This window comes from Alosa alosa, chromosome 2 (genome assembly GCF_017589495.1).
Source record: "Alosa alosa isolate M-15738 ecotype Scorff River chromosome 2, AALO_Geno_1.1, whole genome shotgun sequence".
NCBI classification, from domain to species: domain Eukaryota; kingdom Metazoa; phylum Chordata; class Actinopteri; order Clupeiformes; family Clupeidae; genus Alosa; species Alosa alosa.
Genome location: NC_063190.1, coordinates 5,707,668 through 5,731,372, shown reverse-complemented (window position 1 = coordinate 5,731,372; position 23,705 = coordinate 5,707,668). Strand labels below are relative to the sequence as shown.

Sequence of the window (23,705 nt, the reverse complement as noted above, 5' to 3'; positions counted from 1 at the left end):
GGCGCCGGCGAGCCGGGCGGCGGCCTGGAGAACGGCGACTACCCGGGGGACGACGGCTCGCACCAGGGCCAAGGGAACCGCTGCCCGCCGGCCAAGCCCAAGCGCCACCCCAGCACGCGGCTCAGCTCCACGCCCCAGCAGGAGCACCCGCCCAGGGGCGGCATAGGGGGCATGGGTGGGCACCCGCCCTCAGAAGCGCCGCCACCACCGCCGTCGTCGGCCCAGTCCAGCCAGGGCCACCACTCGTCCAGCAAGCACGGGGAGAAGAAGAACGGTGAGCAAGAGAGAACAGATGTGTTTCAGGGCTTTCTGTGTGTGTGTGTGTGTGTGTGTGTGTGTGTAGGTGTGTGTGTGTGTTTATGACTGATTGGTTTCCGCTAGAAATCCCCAATCATTTGTCTGAGAGCTTTCAGGGTGGAGCAGGTGTCTTAGTCTGAGAACCGAACCCGACTCGCGATTGTCAATTACTGCTCATCTGCCTACAGCCACGCCGCATTTATGTGATCGCTCGTCTCTCTCCCTCACACCCATTTTGCTCCATCAGGGTTTTCCTCTCTCTTTGTCTCTGATCCACATCCCCCAGGTCGCTCTCCTTCTCAGTTTTGATTACTGAACCTTTAGATCAGAGATTCCCAGCCCATGCCTTGCCAGTTTTATTCAGTCAGTGGCGCACACACATAACAAGATAATGATTTTTATCTGAAGAGGCTAATTCTGGGTGGTAAGGCTGAGGTAAAAAGACTGGTACTTTTCTTGGAGGTTGTGTGAGCGTTTGCCTCACTGTGCCTTGATTGATGGAGTTTTTATCTTTCTCTTTCTCTTTCTCTTTCTCTTTCTCTTTCTCTTTCTCTTTCTCTTTCTCTTTCTCTTTCTTTTGTTTTTCGTTTCTCAGCCATGAAGAAGTCGGATTCGGGGGAGATGGCGAGTAAGAAGGTTCCGCCGCTGAAGCCCAAGCGGAGTCCGAGCACGCAGCTCTCGTTCGACCCGCCGCCGCCACGCATCCCGCCGCCGGCCACGCCGCTGCCCTTCCAGAACGCAGAGTCGTCGGCGTCGCCGGGCGAGCGCGGCCTGGACGACGAGCCGGTCTACATCGAGATGGTGGGGCAGGTGTTCACGCGCGAGAGCACCGCCACGCCGCACCCGCCGCTCACGCCCTCGGCCACCACGCCGGACTCCGACTCGGACCCGGGCGAGGCCATCTACGAGGAGATGAAGTACCCGCTGCCGGACGAGCATGCCCACCACCACCGGCGCCCGCCGCTGCGCCACGAGCGCCTCAAGTCCTCCTCTTCCTCCTCTTCCTCCACCTCCAAGGCCTACCACCACCACCACCACCACCACCACCCCCACCACCACGCCTCCTCGGGGGGCTCCTCGGCCGGCGCTCCCACCTCGGCCGCCTCGTCCCCTCTCCCGCGTCCCTCCTCCTCCTCCCCGGCGTGCTCCTCGTCGTCCAAGCCCAAGGCCACCGTGTCCATCTCGCACTCGTCCCCGCTGCCCTGCGCCTCCTCCTCGGCCTCCTCCACGCCCGTGCCGCTGTCGTCCAGTCCCACCCCCCGCGCGCCCCCACCCCCTTCCTCCTGCAGGGCGGCAAACCGGAGCTGGACTCCTCCTCTTCCTCCTCCACCAAGATCCCCGCGCCCTTCCCCAACCTCCTCCAGCACAAGCCGCCCCTCCTCGCCTTCCCCCAGCCCGCCGCTGCCTCTAGTGGGGTGGCGGTGCAGCACAAGAGCACCTCCTCTTCCTCCTCCTCCACCACCGCTGCCTCCTCCTCCTCCGCCTCCAAGAATGCCCAATCCTCCGCCTCCTCCTCGTCCGGTGGAGCGTCCTCCTCCTCCGTCGGCGGCGGCGGCAGCGGCTCCTCGGGCTCCTCCAGCCTCCCCGCCTCCAAGGAGTCGTCCGGGGGCTCGGGGGGCGCGCAGGACAAGCAGCAGGCCGAGAGGAGGGAGGCGCAGCTGGGCCCGGCGCCTGGACTGAGAGCACGGAGTCACTCCACGCCGCTGCCTCCGTCCTCCAAGTCCTCCTCGCCGTACTCGCACCACCACCACCACCCGCACCACCACCCGCACCACCGGCCCTCGCACTACCACCACTACCGCAAGCCCGACAAGGAGTCAGGCAAAACCTGCTCCTCCGCCACCTCCTCCTCCTCCCAAATCACGGCGCAGACGCAAACACAGGGCAAGGAGGGGAAGTCGGTCAGCTTCCTGCTGAAGTCCGACAAGCCGGAGAGGGACAGAGAAAGGGACAGAGATCGAGATAGGGACAGGGATCGAGACAGGGACAGGGATCGAGACAGGGACCGGGATCGCGAGAGGGATCGGGAGAGGGACGCTCAGTCGTCCAGCCTGGGTGACATGTCCACCACCTCGCACGCCTCCAGTACCACCCCTACCCCGACATCTACCTCCACCTCCTCTTCCTCCTCCTCTCAGCGGCCGCACTCCCGCCCCCACCTCCACCGCTCCCACACCCCCCACGCCCTCTCCCACGGCCTGCCCGCCTACAAGCCCCCGCCGGCCGACAGCCCCCTGCTCTGGACCTACCCCTCCGTGGGCTTCCGGAGGCCCCCGGCCTACGACAGCCTCAGGGGGGGGTCCCAGTTGCCCTCCCTGCACCATGACCCAGGCTCCAAAGGTGGCAGCAGCGGAGGTGGGGGTGGTAGTGGGCCGCCGTCCCTGCAGGGCAAAGCGGGCTTCATGCCCTGGGACGGGAACGCAGGGATGGGCCTGCCGGACGACGTGCCCTACTGGCCGATGCACAGGAAGCTGTCCTTCAGTCACAGCAGCAGAGACACAGAGAGTGAGTGACAGGTGGGAGGGGCAGAGGGAGGGATGTGGGAGAGGGCTACTTCCTGGTTAATAGGAGAAAAAATGGAGTACTAGCATACTTAGACAAAAGTTCAAGACAATCTATCTTGAATTTGATTCAGTATGTGAAGTGGCTTGCCTGTATTTTTGGATCAATGTTTTTTAGGTAGGTGAAATCTCAAGGCATGTCTGCCAACCTCGACAGTGTCTGACAGGCGTAAGACTCCAGAGGGTTATCTCACATTCACTCCATCAATGTAACCGAGAGCAAAACATTAAGACGGAACCGAATATAAACAACATGATTCAGCCTACATAGTGCGGAGTAGTGCCAGCTATATTTACCCAGTAAATTATTTTTGGCTAGTGTGCCTCTCATTGACTTGAATGGGAAAGCAAAAGACCGAAGTGTGCTTTGATATACGGGGACCATGAGAATAGTCTTTAGATGAATGATTCACTCTTGTAGTTCCTCGATAACAGATATATAAAAGCACTTCTCGTCAGTCATATTAAAATACCTGTCGCTCTCTGTCTCAATCCTTCTCTTTATCTTTCTCTCTCCCCTTCCCTCTCTCCATCCCTCTCTCTTCAACCCCCCTCTCTCTGTCTCTCTCTGTCCCTCTCTCTATCTCTCCCCTTCTGTGTTTCTCTTGTTCTACCGCTCCCTCAGAGGAAGATGGCAGCATGTGGAACGGCGGCAGTGACGGCCTGCTGAGGAAGGAGAGGGACGACCTGGCCCTGGGGTTGCGCGGTGGCCACTCGGGCATCCCAGTGCGCACTTCCAGCCGGGCCTTCGGCCACAGCGAGAGCCTGGCAGGGGCGGACGGGCCGCCCGGCTTCAGGGCACTGAGCAGAGGGATGCCCTTACCCTGCCAGACCTTCCCTGCCTGCCGGAACGGAGGTGACTGAGCTGCCCCTTCCTTCTCTCTCTCTCTCCCTCCCTCTCTCTCTCCCACTCTCTCTTTCTCTCTCTCTCTTTCTTTCTCTTTCTTTAACTCTCTTGTTTTATTTACATGTCCAAAATGTGTTTAATTGGCCCTGTGCTTTTGTTTCCATGTCATTGTTGAGAAATTATTGAGTTTGCAAAATCTCCCTAAATTGGAAATATTTGAATTGGCATTTTTTACAATGTTGATATTTGCCTGTCACAAATTATTATTCAGATAATATATTCATTATATAGTATTTATTAAACTACCAATTGTGTTGTAATTTAATGAGTATATTCATGAGCATGAAATTACATTTGGCTGCTTCAGGAGTCTTGCATGCCTCAGAAAGCAGAGCAGTGAGGTACAATATAGCATAGAGAAACATTAGTTCCTATTTGAATTTCCCCTGTGTGTGTTTCTATGTGTGACTATGTATGTATGTTTATTTATATGTGTGTGTGTGTGTGTGTGTGTGTGTGTGTGTGTTGTGGCAGAGCTGGCACGTCTGGGCAGGTCGTCCTCCACCTCTGGGGTGAGGCAGGTGGGCGGAGGTGACGTTCAGAGGCAGAGCAGCCTGCCTGCCAAGGATGCACTGAGCCAGGTGAGAACAGCCACACCATCAACTCCTGTACACACACACACACACACACACACACACACACACACACACACACAGACACACACAGACACACACACACAAAAAACAAATCCCTGCTTCTTTCCCTGCCCCTATTCATCCTTACAAGCCATGGGGGACCTGTCATTATGGAACACTAATATTTCTGTTATTGTTACCACTCTACACTAATAAACATTATTCCAGTAAACGGTGCCCATCATGTCTCCCGCTATGATCTAAATCTGTGCTGTCATGTGCTGATGTTGTACGTCATTACAGAATGAGTACAAGACATGATTAACACTGTTATGTCAAACATAACCTTTGCTGTTTATATCGCCGTGCTTGTCATTGTTAACATTGTTGTCGAAGCTGACATTATTTTTGTGTCTGGATGTTTTTATAATTATGTTGATAATGTGGGGAGAAGCACTCGAGCTTATCCAGGGGAGCTGAGGCATAAGCGATGCAGTTTATTGAGGTCACTATGACTCATTGATTGTTCTATAGTTAGAGGGCTGGCCAGATGCGTACCACACTGTAATATCTGCTAGCGCTGTTTTCATGTTTACTTTTATACTACAGACTAAGATTCCTTTAATATAGCCTATGCTTTTATACAATAGACCAAATTGTATTCTATTAGGCTAAGACTTTAAGATTATAAAAAGATTGCTGACTATTTTGCCCCCTGGTACTACCACTACTACTTCTACAACTGCTAGTAGTACTACTACTCCCACCAGCAGCCACACCACTGATATTGATCTTCTGTGGTGTTTTCATTCACCACATCTGTTGGCATTTTTACCCCGGCAACAGCTACCTCTACTGTCAGAGAGCGTATGTGGTTGCGAAGCTATTTTAGAACTGGTAAGGGTCAATGAGTGTATGGTGATGAAGATAGATCCACAGCCAGGCAGTGTGTGTGATAGAGAGAGAGAGAGAGAGAGAGAGAGAGAGAGAGAGAGAGAGAGAGAGAGAGAGAGAGAGAGAGAGTTGCTGTAGAATGGTTCTGCCCGCTCTACTCTGCTCTCCGTACAGTCGTCTCTTGGCAGCGGCTCAGATGCTGACGCAGTCTGGGTGTGTGCCGCAGAGAAAGACTGCGTGTGTATGCCGGCGAGTGGATGAGTGTGTGTTTGCATGTGTGACAGGGAGTGTGGAGAGTGTGTGTGTGTGTGTGTGTGTGTGAGAGAGAGAGAGAGAGAGAGAGAGAGAGAGAGAGAGAGAGTGTGTGTGTGTGTGTGTGTGTGTGTGCTGCTGCAGAAACAGACTGTGTATGCTCATTTGACCTTCCCTCACACAGCAGGGAGTTTGAGGCTGTGGGTGCAGCAATGGCGCCCCCTGGTGTCCAGTGCTGGCACAGCACACAGCACACGCCCTGCGCTCTTGGCACATTCCAGTGGTTTAGCAAGTACCTCTGTCCTCACATGGGTCACGCTCTGTTGTAGAGGCAGGTTATTTTCTGCATGGTAATGAATTCTTCTTTATATGAACTGCACACCCATATTTCAAAGGAGAACCTGAAAGTGAACCCGTCGATTCTAATACCATATCAAATGATTTTTAATTATCCTTGTTATGTACTGCTTCCTGAAGCTTAGTTAGAGTATGCTTCTGAACCTATTGAACCCAGAAATGATTGGGTTAGCAAAATCTTTCAGACTGCATTGAAATACATTTTTATTTCTATATATTATCATTTAGATCAATTGTAATTGTAGCTGTATTAAAGATCTGTTGGTTCCTAACCATCAGTCCTAACCTTTTCCCAGATCCTCATAGTCATAGTCACTTGAAAAACACAACCCCCCACAGTCCATCTCCCTCCTTCTCACTCAGTTCTCTGCTCTGTTTTCCTTGCCATCATCCTTACTCCTCTCTTCTCCTCTCCCTGTTCCTTCCCTCCTCCTTGGCTCCTGTGCTGCTGTAGCTCCAGGCCCATGCTCTGGCGCAGGCCCAAGCGCAGTCTCCCTGCAGCCCCTCGCTGTCGCGCCAGCAGCAGCAGCTCCACCTCCACCAGCAGCAACTCCAGCAGCAGCTGCAGCACCACCACCTGCAGCTGCAGTTCCAGCACCTGGCCCAGCTGGCGCAGGGGCAAGCCCTGGCCACCGGGGGCGCCGCCATCACCGCCGGCGCCAACCCCGCCTCCATCGTCTCCGGCACTGTGGCTGCGGCAGCCGCAGCGGCTGCCGCCAGTGGCGGGACCCATGCGCAGCGCGACGGCAAGCTGCTGGAGGTCATCGAACGCAAGCGCTGCCTCTGCAAGGAGATCAAGGCCCACCGGAGGCCGGACAAGAGCCTGTGCAAGCAGGACAGCATGCCCATCCTGCCCAGCTGGAGACGGACCCCCGAGCCTCGCAAGACGGGTACCCCGCCCTGCCAAAGGCCCCAGGCTGTGGTCTGGGACACAGCCATCTGAGGCAGAGAGGGAAAGAGGGTAGTAGAAGGACGAGAGGTGGACACGTTTACAGTTGAGAGATGAAGGAGAAGATTGAGAGAAAGGAAGAGAGAGTGAGTTAACTGAGAGGGTGAGGGAATGGAGATCACAGCACTCATTGAGGTTGTGACTGCTTCTGTTGGCTGTGGAAGGGCCGGGAGTAACATGTGCCATAATTACTGAATAAAGGACAGATGAAATAATTAAAAAAAAACCTAGTTCAAAACTACTGATTCTCACCTTCTTTTGGAAGAAAGCAAAACAAATGAAGAAGGGAAATTACGTTTACAGCATTGCATATTCATACTTGATGCCTATCATGAACTTTCAAAGTCCCTAAAGTCACATACAATGTGAAGGACGTAGGTAGATAATTGATCCAATTGAGCTTGGGGTGGATGTTAATGCATCCTTCTCCCTTGTGCTCAGAAGAGGATGTATGCTGAACCTGGCAAACCCCTGAGGAAAGGACTGCAATTAGTTTTGTCATTTCTCCCTCGGTGACTGTGCGCGTCTATTGTTCGACTGGTCTGCTCAATGTCCTCCCATCGCTGGTCCAGACGGAGGCCTTCACTGAGCGTGGGTGGAACCACTACAGCTCCAGCTTCCCATCATCCCACTCAGAGCCTATCGGCTCTGCCGTCCTGCTGCTCTGTTGTGTGTGTGTGTGTGTGTGGGGGGGTGACTCATGATCTCGAAGAACGAAGAACTGCCACCGCTCAAGTCTGCTGGACCTCTAACATCAGCAATTTGGTACATTTTGAAGGTCGTTGGGATGTTAGAATGTTAAAGTTGGTCGTAATGCAAGTGTCTAGTTGTAGCAGCGCATCATTGCGTCGACAAGCACATAGGATGCAGAGTTATAGGCCTGACTCCCACAGAGATCTGACAAATACACCACACACACACTCACTCACACACATATACACACACAAATACAGGTTTATATAGACACAGACAAAAACAGACACACTTATACAGTGTCAGACACATTTGATAATCAGTGAGCTGGAATTCCTGAGTTCTTGTTTATGACTGGGTCAAGGTTAGTGTGAATGATTTCCTTTATGTCTGAGTATTGTTCGAGTGCCAAATAAATTAGGCATACGACAAGTAAGGATATACTACCTAAGAGTTTCCATATTTGTAGTAGAAAGATATAATATAAATAAATAAACATATCTCTAAAATGTTTCAGAATAGTCTACACAACAAACACAGATACAAACAAACATAAACAAAAACATACTCACAGATACAGATGGATAACAAGGAAAAATAACTCTGACAACATTCAGAGCCTTTTTTGTAGCAATATTCTCCCCCAAAGTCAAACGTGACTTGGCAAGCTTGGGCCCCGAGTCTGATTGTTCAACAGCTTTCTAAAATCAGCCATCACGCTCAACATCAGTTGGAGATCACTGGCCACCCAGGCGCCTCTGAAGGCCCAGTGGCTCCAAGTTTGTACTGGACAGGGAGTACAGCTTTTACAAATCAAAACTCACGTCAGTGTATGGATTCATATTGGTGTACAGCTCCAGTCTGTCATGCAACCATGCATAAGGCTAAAACATCACAATTCACTAACAACAGCACTGTGACATGGGATCAGCCTGGTTTAGGCTCCAATGGAAGAAATGTAATGGATACAAGCAGGGAATTGTGGAATTGTGGAGTAAAAAGATACTAGCACGCTAGACATGTTAAGTCTTTCATACACAGTGCAGGCACCGCGTAATATATTTAAAGAAATAATATATGTATATATATATATATATATATATATATATATATATATATATATATATATATATATATATATATATATATATATATATATATATGTATGTATGTATGTATATCTCCTCACCAGTGGCAGAGTTCATATTTGCATCTTGGGAAGTTCCCATTACACACAAGCTGCGCTCCCTAGTTTCCAAACACACGTAAACACCCACAAACGTGCATACAAACACTTAACCACCTGCTGAATTCGATAGATCGGTATGCAGTAACTCACCTCAAACCGAATGCTGGAACAATCCGCACAAAATGGAAAAAAAGAATAAATAAATAAACATAACATATGCTTAAGAATAAAAAAAATGACAAATCTTAAAACTGTAAAATAGATATGTACAACTGTATTGAAAATTATGTAGCAATTATTTCCACTTTCATATTTGTAATCAATAAATATATTGTAGCATATAATGTATAAAAGTACAATGTGTTTATTTGTTTTATAAAGGAATTTAGTAGTTTTATCTGTGGTATCCTGTCTACACTGTACTGAACGGTTCAATCAGTGAAAGGCAAGCCCTCTGGACAAAGGCACCGAGACACACAGATCTCATGCTATATTTATGCAAACCTCCCTTTAAGCGGTACTACTATTGTTGCATTGAAACCCTTTTTTAAACACGTTTTTATTTGTGTACAGGTATGACCAACTGGGTTTGATCATTGTTTGGACATTTTTGGAATACGTTGCTGCTATCTTGAACTACAACTATTGTTATCAGTGGGGAAACATTTCCCGATAATGTGACCACTTTTCTCTCTTGCTGTTGTTCTGTTGGTTTGTTTGTTTATTATTATTATTATTATTATTATTATTATTATTATTGTTTTCCTTTATTTTAAGCCAAGTGGGATGAAGTTTGTAGTAATTATTAAGGAGTGGATACTTCTGTACATGTAATATGGGCACATGAATGTTTCTTGGTTGTTGCTGTGGTGGTTGTTCTTATTGTTGTTGTTATTTTCCAATAGTTAGCAGCACCCACCTGTACAGTTCCAAAACACTACGACAGACATTCGGGAAGGAGACAGTGTATCAGGGTTACCAGAGTATCTTAGTTATTACAAGACCACCAGGTTTGAGCTGACCGTTTTGAAGCTGTGCTCCAAAAAATGGCCTGTTCCATAAGGCTGCTAGTCATAACGTCATATTAGCACCCACACACAACGGGAATAGTGAAAGGGTATACCATTTCCCCCACACAGCCACAGTACTGGATATACAGGGAAGATGACCACAAAGGAAAAGGGGACAGTTGCAATGCATGCTGGGATTCCTTAGAGGAATCGTAAAAAGACAAAAAAAGACAAAAAAAAAATCAGTGAGATTGGGACTATTATCCTGATCCATAATCGTGCCCAGTTTGTACTTCAGATATTCTAAGTAATCATCTAGTAATGATTTATTACGATGAAGGGGTAACTTAAGTATTCTTGAGAAACATAGTTTACAGAAGCTGTCGGCTTTGCGTGTCTACTTAAACGGTGGCCATATTATGAGTGCCATAATATATTGATATGGTAAGATACGGTGTACCTTGGAAATCACTGTAGTGCTATATTTGCATTGATATCGTCATGAAATAAATTTTATATAATGAATAGGACTGCCATGACTAATGCCTGTCTTACTTTTCTTTATATCTTCCTTATTTTATTGCATTTTCATTTTCTTCAGTGTACAAACATGTACATAAGGCCATACCATGTTAACTGCTGTATTCAGCACCCTTCACTTGAATTTGAGTTGCACCCTGGTTTTACGATGTGGGAAATTACAGAAACTCACGTCACTGCTTCCATTAGCCATTGGAGGGCACCTCTCATGCAACACTCACTCACTCTTGTCCCCATGACAAACGGTGCTGTCATAGGACACAGCAGGGACTAGGGAGTGTTGGGGGACGGCTAGTAATCCGTCCCTGAGTTTAGACATGACCTCTGGAGAGAGCTGCCGTGACTGAAGGTGGGCAGAAGGCCAGACATCATGAGCGCTGGGCGCTAGGCCTAAAGGTTTGCAGAGTTCAGCGCCTAGGTCTGGGGTGGATGGCATTACAGGAAGGGTGCTTTAAAAGCAGTGAGTCAATAAATACATAAATAAATAAAAACTACAAGTACAACTATCAAGCTCTGATTCAATATTGCCTTTCCAAACATTACTTCTCATTCAGTTCATGGGTAATGGGGTCTCACGAGAAGTTGTTCTTATGCTAAACAGGTTGTTAGACAACGAAGAGAAAAAATGTCACCAAGAGGAACATCTGTTATGCAACATTTACAGTTTGCGGATTCATTGAATTAAAGCTCGCCAGTCTGACTACAAAGCCAAGCTAAAAATGAGCTTTCCGTGACACTCCTCACACGTCAAGGTGTAGCCTATATGGAGTACACGCGCTAGTGCATATATCGACAGGTGTGGAAAGGATTCCCCTGAGTTTCCGTTCTTAGATTGGTTCGGTCGCCTGTCAGTCAAAACGCGTTGGCAGCTTTGGGTTTCAACGATGCGAAACTTGCTTGGAGGTGGGCTCCACGTGAGCCGCATAGCTCTATAATTGGCTGAGGTGGTGGCGCGTGGATTAGTGGCGCGAACTGGCACAGAAAGGACAGCCATGGGGGAAGGGCGGGGGAGGAAGCGAGAGAGAGAGGCTGTCAGATAGCCAGAGAGTGGTTTACCGCAGTATTGCCACCGTTCTGCATCACTCATCAAAACCCTGCGGCATGCCGACTGCTTCAGTTGAAGAGTTTGGGTTAGCTTAGTTACATCCGCAAGAGTTTAGTGGACGCTCTTCTGTAATGAGATAACAGAGAACCGCTAACCTACCAATCATATCGTGCTCACTTTTTTAGCTTTCATCTCTTTTTAACTTTGTTTTGGGGGCTAGGCCTACTTTTATTATTGTTTTGGGTTAAGAAAGAGTAAACCATCAGTTTACCATATTGTGGCACAAGCTAAGACATAGTTTTGCTGTAATTTATTTCAAGCCGTTGAGTGCACCTTGTTAGTATCAGTAAAAATGGCCAAGGATGACGGCAAGGGTGGATCATGGAAGGAGTCAATTTGGAACTCAAGGACCAAGGAGTTTCTGGGCCGAACGGCAAGCAGTTGGGGTAAGTAGGAGAGTTTTGACTTTTGGTTCTGTTGCTTCACGGCCCTTATACAAGCCAAACTTGTATGAAATTCATAAGTGCATGCATCAGGTGAACCGTGTCTTGAAATGCACATTCATTTAGTATCCCAACATACACCGACTCCTTATCGATGCCGGTCGCTGTCCAGTACTGTTGGTGCTGAAAATGCAGTTGCGCTACTGCAGTATCTTGCAGTATGCGTTCGTTTTAATCCATTTAAGCAGGGTCAAATCTACACTCTCACCTAAAGGGTCTCCATAAAATAAATAAATAGACGATATATCATGTCACTTCAGTTAGAAAGGCTTGTAGTTTTAGCAGCTATTTATAGCTAAATGGCCATTGATTTAGCAGCTAATTATAGCTAAATGGCCATTGCTTGAAAGTATTTGATATCGTATTTCGTATTTAATTCCAAATTGCGCAGATACGTCAATATGTATGTGCTGGAGTTAAGAGTTGAGGGTGCCTGTTCGACTAGTCCAGTACAACTTCACAGCATATTGAAAGTCTGATGCACGCCTCTACATGCATTCGACGTGCAGGAGATTTTAGCTCTGCTGTGCGTTAAGACGCAGAGTATAAGCATATAATCCGCCTGGGGTAGAACTGCGCCATGGGCATACTAGGCAATAGCGTCATGAAGAAACGCAATGTGAACAATGAACAGTGATGTCACCAACAAGGTGTTTTAATCTAGGTAAATTCCATGGCAGAGTTCTGTTTGCATTCTCTCCGCTCTCCTCCCCTCCCCTCGCAAAGAGAGTGAAGGAGGGGATCACTTAACTTGAATATGTAAAATCCAGTGGTATTAAGGAATTTAGGAGGAGACATGTTATAGACCACCAAGAATTCCTTCCAATACTCAATAATTTTGTAATTAGGATGTGAACTGTGTGTTTTTGAAAGCAAGAGAGAGCGCTACTGTAAATTATTGATGAGACTTGAGTGACATAGTGGGCTGATTTAAAGAAACAGGAGTATGGTTGGATAGGTCCAAAGGTATTGCTCTGACTAAAAGTATGTTGTATTACAGTTAGATTGGTAGTTTATATCTCAACAAACCAATGCAAGAAGCCTGAATACGCATGATTAAATGGAATGGCCTCTTGCTGTTGAATGGCTCCGTTCAACAGGGTCGTCTTCTCCCAATCATACATGACTGCTAAAATAGCGTTTGGTCAGGGCTTGCTGGTGGGTGACTGACAGCATGACAGCCTGTACAAAAATCTATCCCACAATGCACTTGCTCAGCCAGCTCAGCACGACCTGGGTGCCCTGAGGACTGCTGGCCTTGGTAAGCCGTGCTCTCTAAGGCGTGTTAATTAGGCTATTTCTGTAGCCTCCCTCAAACCAGGGGATATTGGCCTTCTGCGTTCATCCTTTTTACCTGAGCTTTATCAGAAGGTCAGTCGTAGCACATCTACGAATCTTCTGCGCACAGAGAAAGGGAGAGAGAGGAGAGAGAGAGAAGGAGGAGAAGGCGGTGGTGTTCCAGCAGTATGGTGCAGTGACGAATGAGGCAACAGGCTTCAAGAGAAAGGATACCAGTGGACAGAGCGCTTTCAGTGCCAGCTAGCCACGGGAGCTGCTCCCAGAGGGGGATTAAATGTCCAGTTAAATAATTCACAAGCACAATTCTCCTACTGAGCCATTGTGTGGTCAGGTGAATAAATTAATTAACCGCCCTTACTGCTTACGCCTTGACCATGGCCTGTTTTTCTAGAGGACATCTTTGGTTAAGGATGTGAACTACCGTAATAAAGCTTCAAAGTCAGAGGAATGACTCCTTGTTCACCATGCTTAGGCTACTTGATAAATTAACATAGTAAGAGGTTTCCTTTCATTTTCTTTTAACAAAAAGGGAATGGTCTATAGCAGCTCAGCCTAGAACAGACCCGGTAAAGATCAGACGCGGATCTGTTCTAGAGCATGTTGCTGGTGGTCTAATGGTGTCTTTGTTTATTAATGCTTATTTTTATCATCATAAGATGGCAGAACTCCAAAGGCCTTTTTCATCAGTCTGTTGCCTAGCAGTAGGTGTTGATGTAAAAATAGATGAATGTGTGTTTTTTGATATAGCCGAGAGGTGTCAGCTTTTGAAAGCTGCCTGTTAATGTTCCAAGAGCAGGTCTCTTTGTGTGTCACAGTCGGCTGATTTCAATCATCACCTTTGTTCCTTTCTTTTCACATCCTGGCCATCAGAGAAATAATAAGAGACAGAAAGAAGAGGGGGGAGGGGTGGGTGCTCTATGGTTGAAAAGAAGCTGAAAAATTGAGAAAAAACAAAATAACAAAAGGTGGAGAATACAGGTATAGTTAAAAGCACCAAAATGACTTACTTGCTTATTCATTTGACTGGTGCTTGTATCCAAAGCGACTTGCATGGCCAATGGCCAGTTTCCCCAGTGCAACTCAAGGATATTGATGTCACTCAGACTAATGTTGTGTATGTTTTTAGTTGTATGTGTATATGTGTAGATATGTGCATCTCTCTCTCTCTCTCTCTCTCTCTCTCTGTGTGTGTGTGTGGTTACACTCAGTTGAGTCACCTATGGTCTAAACCAGTAGTGACATGGCAGGGCGAGAGTGACACTATCAGTGACTGTCCTCAGACTCTGTCTCCCTCATGGGTCTCTGAGTCTGATATAAATGGATGCTAAAAATGTGTGGATGTGAATGTGTGAATAACATGATAAACACTTCTATGAACACACACACATCCATCTCTACCCAATAACACACAGATAAGCAAAACCTATGAATGCCCCCACACACACACACATCTGTCCTTTGTAGCACCCATATGAGGAACATTCTCTAGCCAGGCTGCCTTCTCCCCATCCTTAGCAGCCAAAGGCCTCCCCTCAGCTCCTCAGTGAGCTCTTGGCAGAGTTCATACTGCTCCAGCTCTGCACTGAGGCAGACCAGCACTGCAGTGAATGCAGAATCATCAGCAGCACCAGACATCAGTGCAGGGCTGCTGTAACAACTGCTTACGAGCTGCATAGCCTTGCCCAGTATAGTGCTTTAAATAAGTATGAGTGCAAATTGTCTTTACACTGTTGCACTGTACATCAATACCCATTTATTAGCTGCATCTGTCACATGTGATGGGTCAATGATGTTGGGTTACATTTATATAGTGCATTAATATACCCTAATAATAATAACAACAACACACTAATAATAATGATACTACTACTACTACTACTACTACTAGTTACAATAATAATAATAATCATAATAATCATAATAATAATAGTAATAGACCCCTAAGCCTTGAATTTTAAAGACAGTATTCTCTGAAATATTATATTTTTACTATACGATCATAATACCAGTGATTCCACTGCCGTGGTAAAGTACCCCTCTGACCAAGAGTGCCCCTCAAATCCACTGACCCCCTTAACCCTAATCTGTTATGGTCCCTCTCTTTCCCCCACCCTCCCTCTCGCTGTCTCACCCTCCTTGTCCACTCAACACACTCTATCTCTCTGTCCCTCCATCTGCACTCGTCTGTGGTAATTAATCTGGACAAATTCCAGGCATTCAAGTCAGGATGACAGGATGAATCAGTTGCCAATAAGAGAAGGGGCATAGCAGTACATATGCAGATTTTCTATAAAGTCTCTCTCTCTCCTTCTCCCTCTCTATATCTCTCTCTATCTCTCTCTGTGTATATGTGTGTGTGTGCGCGCGCGCGTGTGTGCGTGCCATAGCAGTCTGTGTTAGTGGCATCTGTGTAAGCGTAGCATATGTTCGTTGGGTTTGTGTAGCACCATTGACATTGGTGTAAATGGGCAGCAAGGTGGAGATTCCAACTCTAAGTAAGCAGCAAAGAGGATTAGACCTCACTGATGCCTACGGAGCAGCAGGGGGACAAACGGACTCCACATAGTGTAGTGACCATATAGAAAAAAAGTCATGTTACTTTTGGGCATTTCAGTATGCTGTTGTTTTGCATTTGGTGCTTTGATAAGCTTCATGTGATGAGAGCTATGAACAACACAACCAGATGTGCTGTGTCCATGGACTAGATGTAGGAATTCAACAGTGAACGTAGCTCCTGCAGAACTGCAGCAGTCAATACTGCTTGATACAATACTACAAGATAATGCAGGATTTTGCTGGAGATTAAAACATTGGACTTATTGCAACATTTTCATTCATTATTATTATTATTATTATTATTATTATTATTATTATTGTAGTAGTAGTAGTAGTAATCACATTATGTTTTAAATCTTGAAAAACAAATTTGAATGGAAACACGTATAATTCTGGGACTTGATACTAATTGGAACTGATCCAAAAGATCCTTTTGGCCTTTGAATAAAGTTTCAAGACTGCTGTTTAACATTACATGACTTCCGACTAATCAACCACAGTGTTGGTCAAATGGGAATAAATACCTAGAGCAGGCCGCACCTCCCTGTTAACTGCCATAAAGGTGTCTCTCAAGCAGTCAACAGAGGGGAAACGCAATCCCTTTAAGGTACCGAATCTCCCATGAATAAGATCCTACTGATCGAATGGAGCCCATGAAAGTCAGATCTTAAAGATTCAACCAGGACAGTCACTGGGCCCTGAGTGTTGCCATCTTCATTGTTTCGTTCATTCATGGTCATTTTGGACACGTCTGCTAGGTGTATGTAACCTATCCACAATATATGTGCTCCTAATTGCAACAATGTGTTTGTAGATATGTATGTTTGTGTGTGTGTGTGTGTGTGTGTGTGTGTGTGTGTGTGTATGTGTATATGTGTGTTTGTTGGTTTTGTAGTATACAGTCCACTGTAATATACCTCTTGACTTGGACTTAGAATTGGATCCTCTATTACTAGAAGGAAACAGTGTTAAAGTGTTTTGTGAAGTATACAGTGTTAAAATGTTATGTGAAATGTACAGTGTTTAAGTGTTTTTGTGAAGTCGGTTTACGTTTCTGTTTTATTCATGCTCTCTATGCGCTTGGGTTTATTTTTTTATTTTTATTTTTTCGGCAGGTCTCATCATCCTCTTCTATGTGGCCTTCTACATCTTCCTGGCAGGAGTATTTATCCTCACCATGTATGTCATGCTGCAGTTACTGGACGACAACAAGCCAAAATATCAGGACAGGCTGGGTATACCAGGTACCCACACACACACACACACACCAACAGACGGATGAACTCCTCACAGACACATCCAAGTATACCAACCTATAGTAATATGCATGCACTTGTTCACTTTGAACATAAACTCAGGGACAACAAAATAGGGTTTCTATAGCGGGCTCATAGCTGAATAACTGTCTGGACTCCACATACATGTCTGTGCAATCTCTCTCTGGCTTTGGTTGACTTGTACTTTTGTCATAGGCATGATGATCAGGCCTAAACATGGTCCCAATGGGTTTCTGGAGATTGACTACATGATGGAGGACACTGAGACCTGGGACATGTATGTGCAGGCGCTGGACCAGTTTCTGTCGCGTAAGTTACCGTTAACAGTGAACTTTTGATTTGTTTGTGACACCGTACATTCCAGATATAAGAAATGAGTGAATTTCTAAATGAACAAACGGAGATTCAAGAGAGATTGGGAGGGGGAGAGAGGTGGCTAAGCCGATTGTGTAAAAAAACAGTTATAGTTAGGCTATAGTGTCCAGTTCATTTAAGCATTCACTCATGTACAGTTTACACATGCACTCACTCTCTGGATAGAGACAATCTAGCAAAAAAAGAAAAAAACTCACAGGAGGAAATAATGAGCGCCTAATGAAGATGCCTTTGTTCTCATCTGTGTCCCCTTTAGCCTACAATGACACTGAGCAGGCCAAGAAGAACTACGAGTGCACGCCTGACAAGTACTTCTTCCAGTCGGACAGCGGCAGTGTGAGGAACTACCCCAAACGCTCCTGCCAGTTCAATCGCTCCATTCTGGGAGAGTGCTCCGGCTTGACTGACCGCTCCTATGGTTTTGGTGATGGACAACCCTGCGTCATCATCAAACTCAATCGGGTATGAATTTGCAGAATAAGGGATGAGAGATAGTGGTAGGTCATGAGGACGGAAGAGAATAGGACATGGGAAATGTGCCTGAGATGAAGAGTTGTATGTGATCTGCTTTCAATATCGTAGGATGCTCTTTGGATATGGCAGTGCACCCAAGGCATTAAGCATTTTTCATCAATGTCAACTTTCACTGTATTATTTCACGTGATGGCAAAACACACTCCCAAAGAAATGTAGTGGATCTGAAGAGAATAGCTGAAGTGATAGGGTGTTTACACGAGGCCTGTTTTTTATGCTGGCTCTTGAGGTTAGGGAACCCAAAACTACCTGGGAGGCAGTGAGGCACCACACTCACCACAGTCCATTATTAATGAGTGTCAGTTTTGTGTCTGAAAGCGAGTGAACTTGACCCGTCTCTTTCTCTCTCTCATTCTCTCTCTCTCTCACCCTTATCTCTCCATCTAACATCTTTCTTTCTACCTCTATCTTTTATTTTTTCTGTCATTCCATTCTCATACTTTCCCTCTTTCATGTATTCTTTCTTTCTCCCTCCTTCTGTCGTCCAGGTGGTTGGGATGTTGCCAGGTGGAAAGGACGGCGAGGCTCCATTTGTCACCTGTGCGCCCAGGGTGAGCGCTTGTCTGTCTCCCAGCTCCTCTCCTATCACATCCCCAGTCGCTGAATGGATTAAAGTGGAAACAGGGATCCATTTCAGATTAAACTTACATGGCCCAACCGTGGTGGCCAGCAGTTTATGTCAACTGGCTATGTGTGGAGGTGGAGGCATTGTAACACAATAATGTCAGAATTCACTAAAATACACAGTAATGTTGTATGGTGTACAGGATATGGGTGAATAATACGTAAAACATGTGTGTGTGTGTGTGTGTGTGTGAGAACTGTTCCCTTATTTCCACAAAAAGATCAATAGTCAATTCTTAGAAAACAGTATTATGTTTTTCCTGTCTTCCTGTCTGTTTACCTCTCTACTTTTTCCAATCTTAACGTAACCATGTTGTGGTACCGTTAAAGTCTGACTATGGGCCATTGACCAAATATCATGTCACATGATATCTTGGCAACACTCTTCTTGTCTCTAAACTGTCACTGTCTGTTTCCCTCCTTGCTCTTTAGAGATACAAAGTTGTTACAGAAGAAGAAGTAAGGACAACTCTCAAGTGTTTATAAGGCTGGAAATTAGTAATAAAGTTGTAGCAATGACATCAATGCTTGACTAGTGCTTGTGTATGTACCATACCTTTGAAGCATCCATACCTATGTAGCATCCATACCTTTAAAGCATCCATACCTTTAAAGCCTCCATACCTATGTTGCATCCATACCTATGTAGTATCTATACCTTTGAAGCATCCATACCTATATAGCATCCATACCTTTAAAGCATCCAAACCTATGTAGCATCCATAGTGTAGCATCCATACCTATGTAGCATCTACTTTACAGTTATGTCCACACCTCAGTGAAAAGTGTGATGTAATACACACTTGACATATTCACTAGTGTAAGAAAAAATAGGACATTTTTGATTGATACAGTACAAAGTGGTTTATTCCAGTGCAAAATGGTAGAAAGGTTAACAAAGTTCACAAAGGTTCAACCTATGCCTGCCCTCGGCATATTCTCTGGAGTTCTCTCTCCTTCGTCCTATCTGGATGAACTACTTTGTCCGGTCTGCGTGAACTACCAAAGTTACCAACTCATTATATGCTGGTCTCAGTGCAAATTAATCTGGCCCAGAGAGCCTTTTGTCCTATCTATATGATAATTGAGTTAACCTCATACCTTTGGCTGGGATGGTTTTCAATGGTTTACACCCAAAAACCCTTCTACGATCGTTGGTGTTTCAAACCACACCTGGGACCAAACTTTAGAACTTTATCTTGGTTGGAGAAATGATATCACTCATACAATTCGGCAGGATTCATTTCTTACACTAGATTGAGTCACAGTTAAGACCAGCGGAGTTCAGTTCACCCTACCCTCTGATGAGTTTCTGTTTGGTGTCAGTTTCCAGCATGATATCTGCTGGTGTCTAATCCTCCAACCTATTGTGTTTACCTCAGGCCGAGGAAGGTGAAGAAGATAAGATGGGCCAGGTGATGTTCTTCCCTCCCAATGGCACATACAACCTCATGTATTACCCCTACTATGGCAAGAAAGCACAGGTACAGAGATCACTGCTCCTCTTTTGTCATGCCAGAGTACTCAATCTCTCAGTCCATTGTTCTATGTCTAAATAGACCACACAATCCTTAAAATGCACATTGAACTGCACTAAAGGTCATTGTTACCTTTTGAGCCTCTGAATGTTGGAATTGCCAGACCTGATCTAAATTCTCCACACTCTCACAGGTAAACTACTCCCAGCCTCTGGTGGCCATTAAGTTCCTCAACGTCACCACCAACACCGACATCAACGTCGAGTGCAAGATCACCGCTGGAGGCTTCCAAATTAAGGGGGACGAGAAGGATAAGTTTGCTGGCAAAGTGATATTCAGGCTAAGGGTGAACACCAGAAACTAAAGGCAAAGCCGGGTCATTTACTAGCCCACACAGTCCCCTAACATCTCACAGTAAGCAGCGCAGCACAGCACCGCACATCACAACCCACACAGACTACATCCATCCATCCCCATGCAAAGTCCCAAACCAGTATTGGCACCTAATCATGTCTTTTGAAACAAGGTTCAGGAGGAGCCTACAGGGGTGATAGACAGCTCTCACTCGTTCTAAATCCACTTACCTGTCCTGTGCGTGATACTTCCTGGTGTTGCAAGCATCCAACACTTCCTCCCAATCTTCTTGATGACGTCAGATAGAAGCATCTCAAGGACCGTGGCCAGCTACCGAGCCAAACACGCAAAATGCCATTCTATTCAAGCATTCCAATTGGCAAACTGTACTGAATTGGAGATTACATTAACACCTTTCCCATTTTCTGAGCTTGGACGTTTCCACCAGTCTCATCCAGCTCCTGACCATAGCTGTGTTATGTGGAGAGGAGATATAGGTGCCAGTACTGAGTTTTCTTTCTGTGTGATGGCTTTGGGGAAACATTTTTGCTATTTTCAGTATACCAATATGGAGTCTATTTATATTGCATGACCAAGTTGAGGAAAATATAGGACAAAACAGCTGTATGATTTTGTGAAGTGATACAGCTTTGCGAAGAGTGTCCCATTCCAACTCAAGCCATTTATGAGATGCTTCTGTACCTCTACAAAATACAGAAAAAGTGCATTACTGAGCAAAATAAATAATAAATTATTGCACAGATATTTCAAAACATTCAAAATGTAGTGACTGTTTTTGCTGCAGGGGTAAAACACACTGACAACGTAAATTTTTTTTGGACAGCAAATAGTGGGCTCTCTCTGTACGCGTGTGTCGTCTTAATATAATGAGGGGTGCATCGCAGGGTGACTCATTTCAATTCTTCTAAACGTGTGCATTATCCATGAGGCTCATTGATTTCACCAAGAGTAACTGGACAACACAGCAACGGGGCATCATATTCACACCCCCATCAGCCCTCCGCTGCTCTCATTCCCCCTCTCTCTCACACACACACACACACACACACACACACTCTATAAATGCGCACACATTCACATACAAGCACACACATACACACACAGACACACTCACATACATGCACACACTCATCCCCTCATTAACTCATTAATGCAACCCAAGAGATAGGATGCCATCCATACTATAATAGAGTGCTGAGTTCACGACCCTTGGAGTTGAGTGTGCTGATGATGGTGCTTATCCCACCCTAACTGTAGCTGTGTGTTGTCCATCATGAAGAAAACAAAATGTATTTTATATATCGGGAAGTCATCCTGTACACTCAACCATTCCAAACATAAGAGATACAGCTTCACCATATGGGACATGTGGACGTTTGTTTATATGACATGTATAAATAGTTATTTTTGTTTGTTTGATTTTGTTTAGTCTTTTTTCCCCTCTTTTTGCTTGTACTAATGGCATCTATTCTACAAGTGAGAAGTAGATGCTGTTTTAATTTTGTATTGATTTGCACTGTGGTTGTGTGTTGTGAACAGACATCATTGGAAAGCTTGAGACAGTCACTGGAAAGACAAAATGTCGTATGTGTAAGTGTGTGTGTGTGTTAGAGAGAGAGAGAGAAAGAGAGAGAGAGAGTGTGAGTATGCATGTGCGGGTGCAAGAGTGCGTGCAAGTGTGTGTGTGTGTGTTATTTTTCTTTTCTTTGGTTGTTAAATTTATGTTGAAATCTCTGTTTCTGTCATGCATTCATGTACATACCTAACTCTAAACTCAAATTTTACGAAGGCCGTTTAGGTGACACTGATAGATGGAGAACTAGCTGTACTCACTCGTTCAAGCACTGGGCAACAGGCCTCAGTGGAAAAGGCCTTTTCAAACCTGTAGCCCCTTCTCCAGCACATCAGTCAATAAAATCAACTAAACATCATGGCTTATATTCCTTGTTTGTGTTATTACAAAAACGTCAAGTAACTGAGTTTTGAGCAATTACGCAATTACTCAAAGAAGCATTTTGTTTACAAATGCACATACAAAAACATTAAAGTTCCACAAACTCCCATAATGGGTAATGTTTAAAAACCCTAGGTGCTCTCCTGCATGTGTAATTGTCCTCACTTGCAATTACGCTGGTCTGACTTAGCCAGAATTGACTTTGGAATCATTCTGTTTCAGTCCAGCACATGGGCCTTAGCAACACTATGCTAAAAATACACTTCCATTTCACCAAGTAGTAAGTCAGCACAAAGACAGCCCGCTTTGCTTGGCTTTGATCTCGGGAACGCGCCAAATGTGATGTGCCTGCAGTTCACTGTCGAGCCAGGCTCATGCATATTCACCAAACATCAATGGATCTGTGCGAGGTCCACACACACTGCTCACCTTACACCACCCAGAGCAGGTTTCGTAACATGACGTCGCAGTCCCTGACTTCTACCTGCTGCTTTCTTGTAAAGCTTTTCAAAGTGTATCTCTCTTTTTAGGCCTTTATTTAAATTGGCCAGAGCAGTGGTCAGTGTGGCCAATAGACGCACACGCTAAAGTTAAGACATTCTACAGGCTGTAGAACATCCAAGGTGAGCACACTTCCTTCATTCTACCACTCACTATTCAACGGCATAATCTCTTAATCTGATTGGATAATCCCAAACAGGTATTCTATTTTATTCCTCCGCCCTCCGTCGTCCCTGCTTCTCTTTTCACCTTCTATTATTTCTGTCTGTTCTTTACCTCTCTCTTGTCTTTATTTTCTTACACAAAACACAAAATGTCAACATCTTTCGGCAAACTTTTACCCAGGCAATACATGTTTTCTGACACTCCAATTCTATGCCGCCTCTCTCATCTCATCTCTCTCAAGCGGTATTCCCAATCATGATGCCATGTCCTTTTCCAGGAATGTAAGGGCTTTCTTTTCAAACAAAGCTGGTCTAAAATACAGCACAATGTATCATTAGTTCTTGGTGCTGCGCAGACATACAGATGCAAACTTCGCCTTTGCTTTATATGCATGTGAAGGACAAACTTGCCTCCCCCTTTAACCAAAAATACTTTGCATGAAATAACCAGCATTTATCGCTCTCATTGTGACAAATATAAGCCTTCAAAACATGAACAGTAATGACTGAGTAAGAGGGTAAATGAGCAGCAAGTCCATTGCTTCTACATGTTAAAATGTCTGTACCTGTGTGAAGGACAGATGGCTTTAAACCGATAAGGTTTCACCCACAGAGTTAGTGCCTCCTGGTGGAGAAACAGTGTTCCTCCCCCTTTACAACTCACAAGAGTCACTGGGTTTAGATGCACAGTGCACAGAGCACATCTGTGATCTCCAAACAATTATATTAGTTTTTTACGACAATGTGAGGTTCAAATACAATTATTTTTGTGTATATAAACATTGTGTTATGATGT

General features: G+C 45.5%; 2 protein-coding genes across 3 annotated transcripts in view; both read left to right on the top strand.

Moving 5' to 3' along the window:
* LOC125291254 (neuronal tyrosine-phosphorylated phosphoinositide-3-kinase adapter 1) overlaps positions 1-10,214 on the top strand; it is a 30,512-nt gene extending 20,298 nt beyond the window's left edge. The window contains 6 exon segments of the mRNA XM_048237932.1: positions 1-274; positions 893-1,546; positions 1,549-2,802; positions 3,484-3,714; positions 4,240-4,346; positions 6,298-10,214. The exon segment at positions 1-274 is cut by the window's left edge and continues 169 nt beyond it. Of these exon segments, the coding sequence (XP_048093889.1) occupies positions 1-274; positions 893-1,546; positions 1,549-2,802; positions 3,484-3,714; positions 4,240-4,346; positions 6,298-6,786 (3,009 nt within the window). The 3' untranslated portion in view covers positions 6,787-10,214.
* A 1,011-nt stretch (positions 10,215-11,225) lies between these two features.
* On the top strand, positions 11,226-22,221 carry atp1b2b (ATPase Na+/K+ transporting subunit beta 2b). 2 transcript variants are annotated; one of them, XM_048269518.1, is made up of 8 exons: positions 11,226-11,715; positions 16,743-16,871; positions 17,100-17,213; positions 17,536-17,741; positions 18,302-18,364; positions 18,870-18,896; positions 19,820-19,921; positions 20,109-22,221. In XM_048269518.1, exons 1-8 carry the CDS (start codon positions 11,622-11,624, stop codon positions 20,277-20,279), a joined length of 906 nt encoding a protein of 301 aa, XP_048125475.1. In that variant the 5' UTR covers positions 11,226-11,621; the 3' UTR covers positions 20,280-22,221. The 2 variants fall into 2 exon arrangements, with proteins under 2 accessions (XP_048125475.1, XP_048125485.1); XM_048269528.1 differs by lacking the exon at positions 18,870-18,896.
* Positions 22,222-23,705: the final 1,484 nt, after the last annotated feature.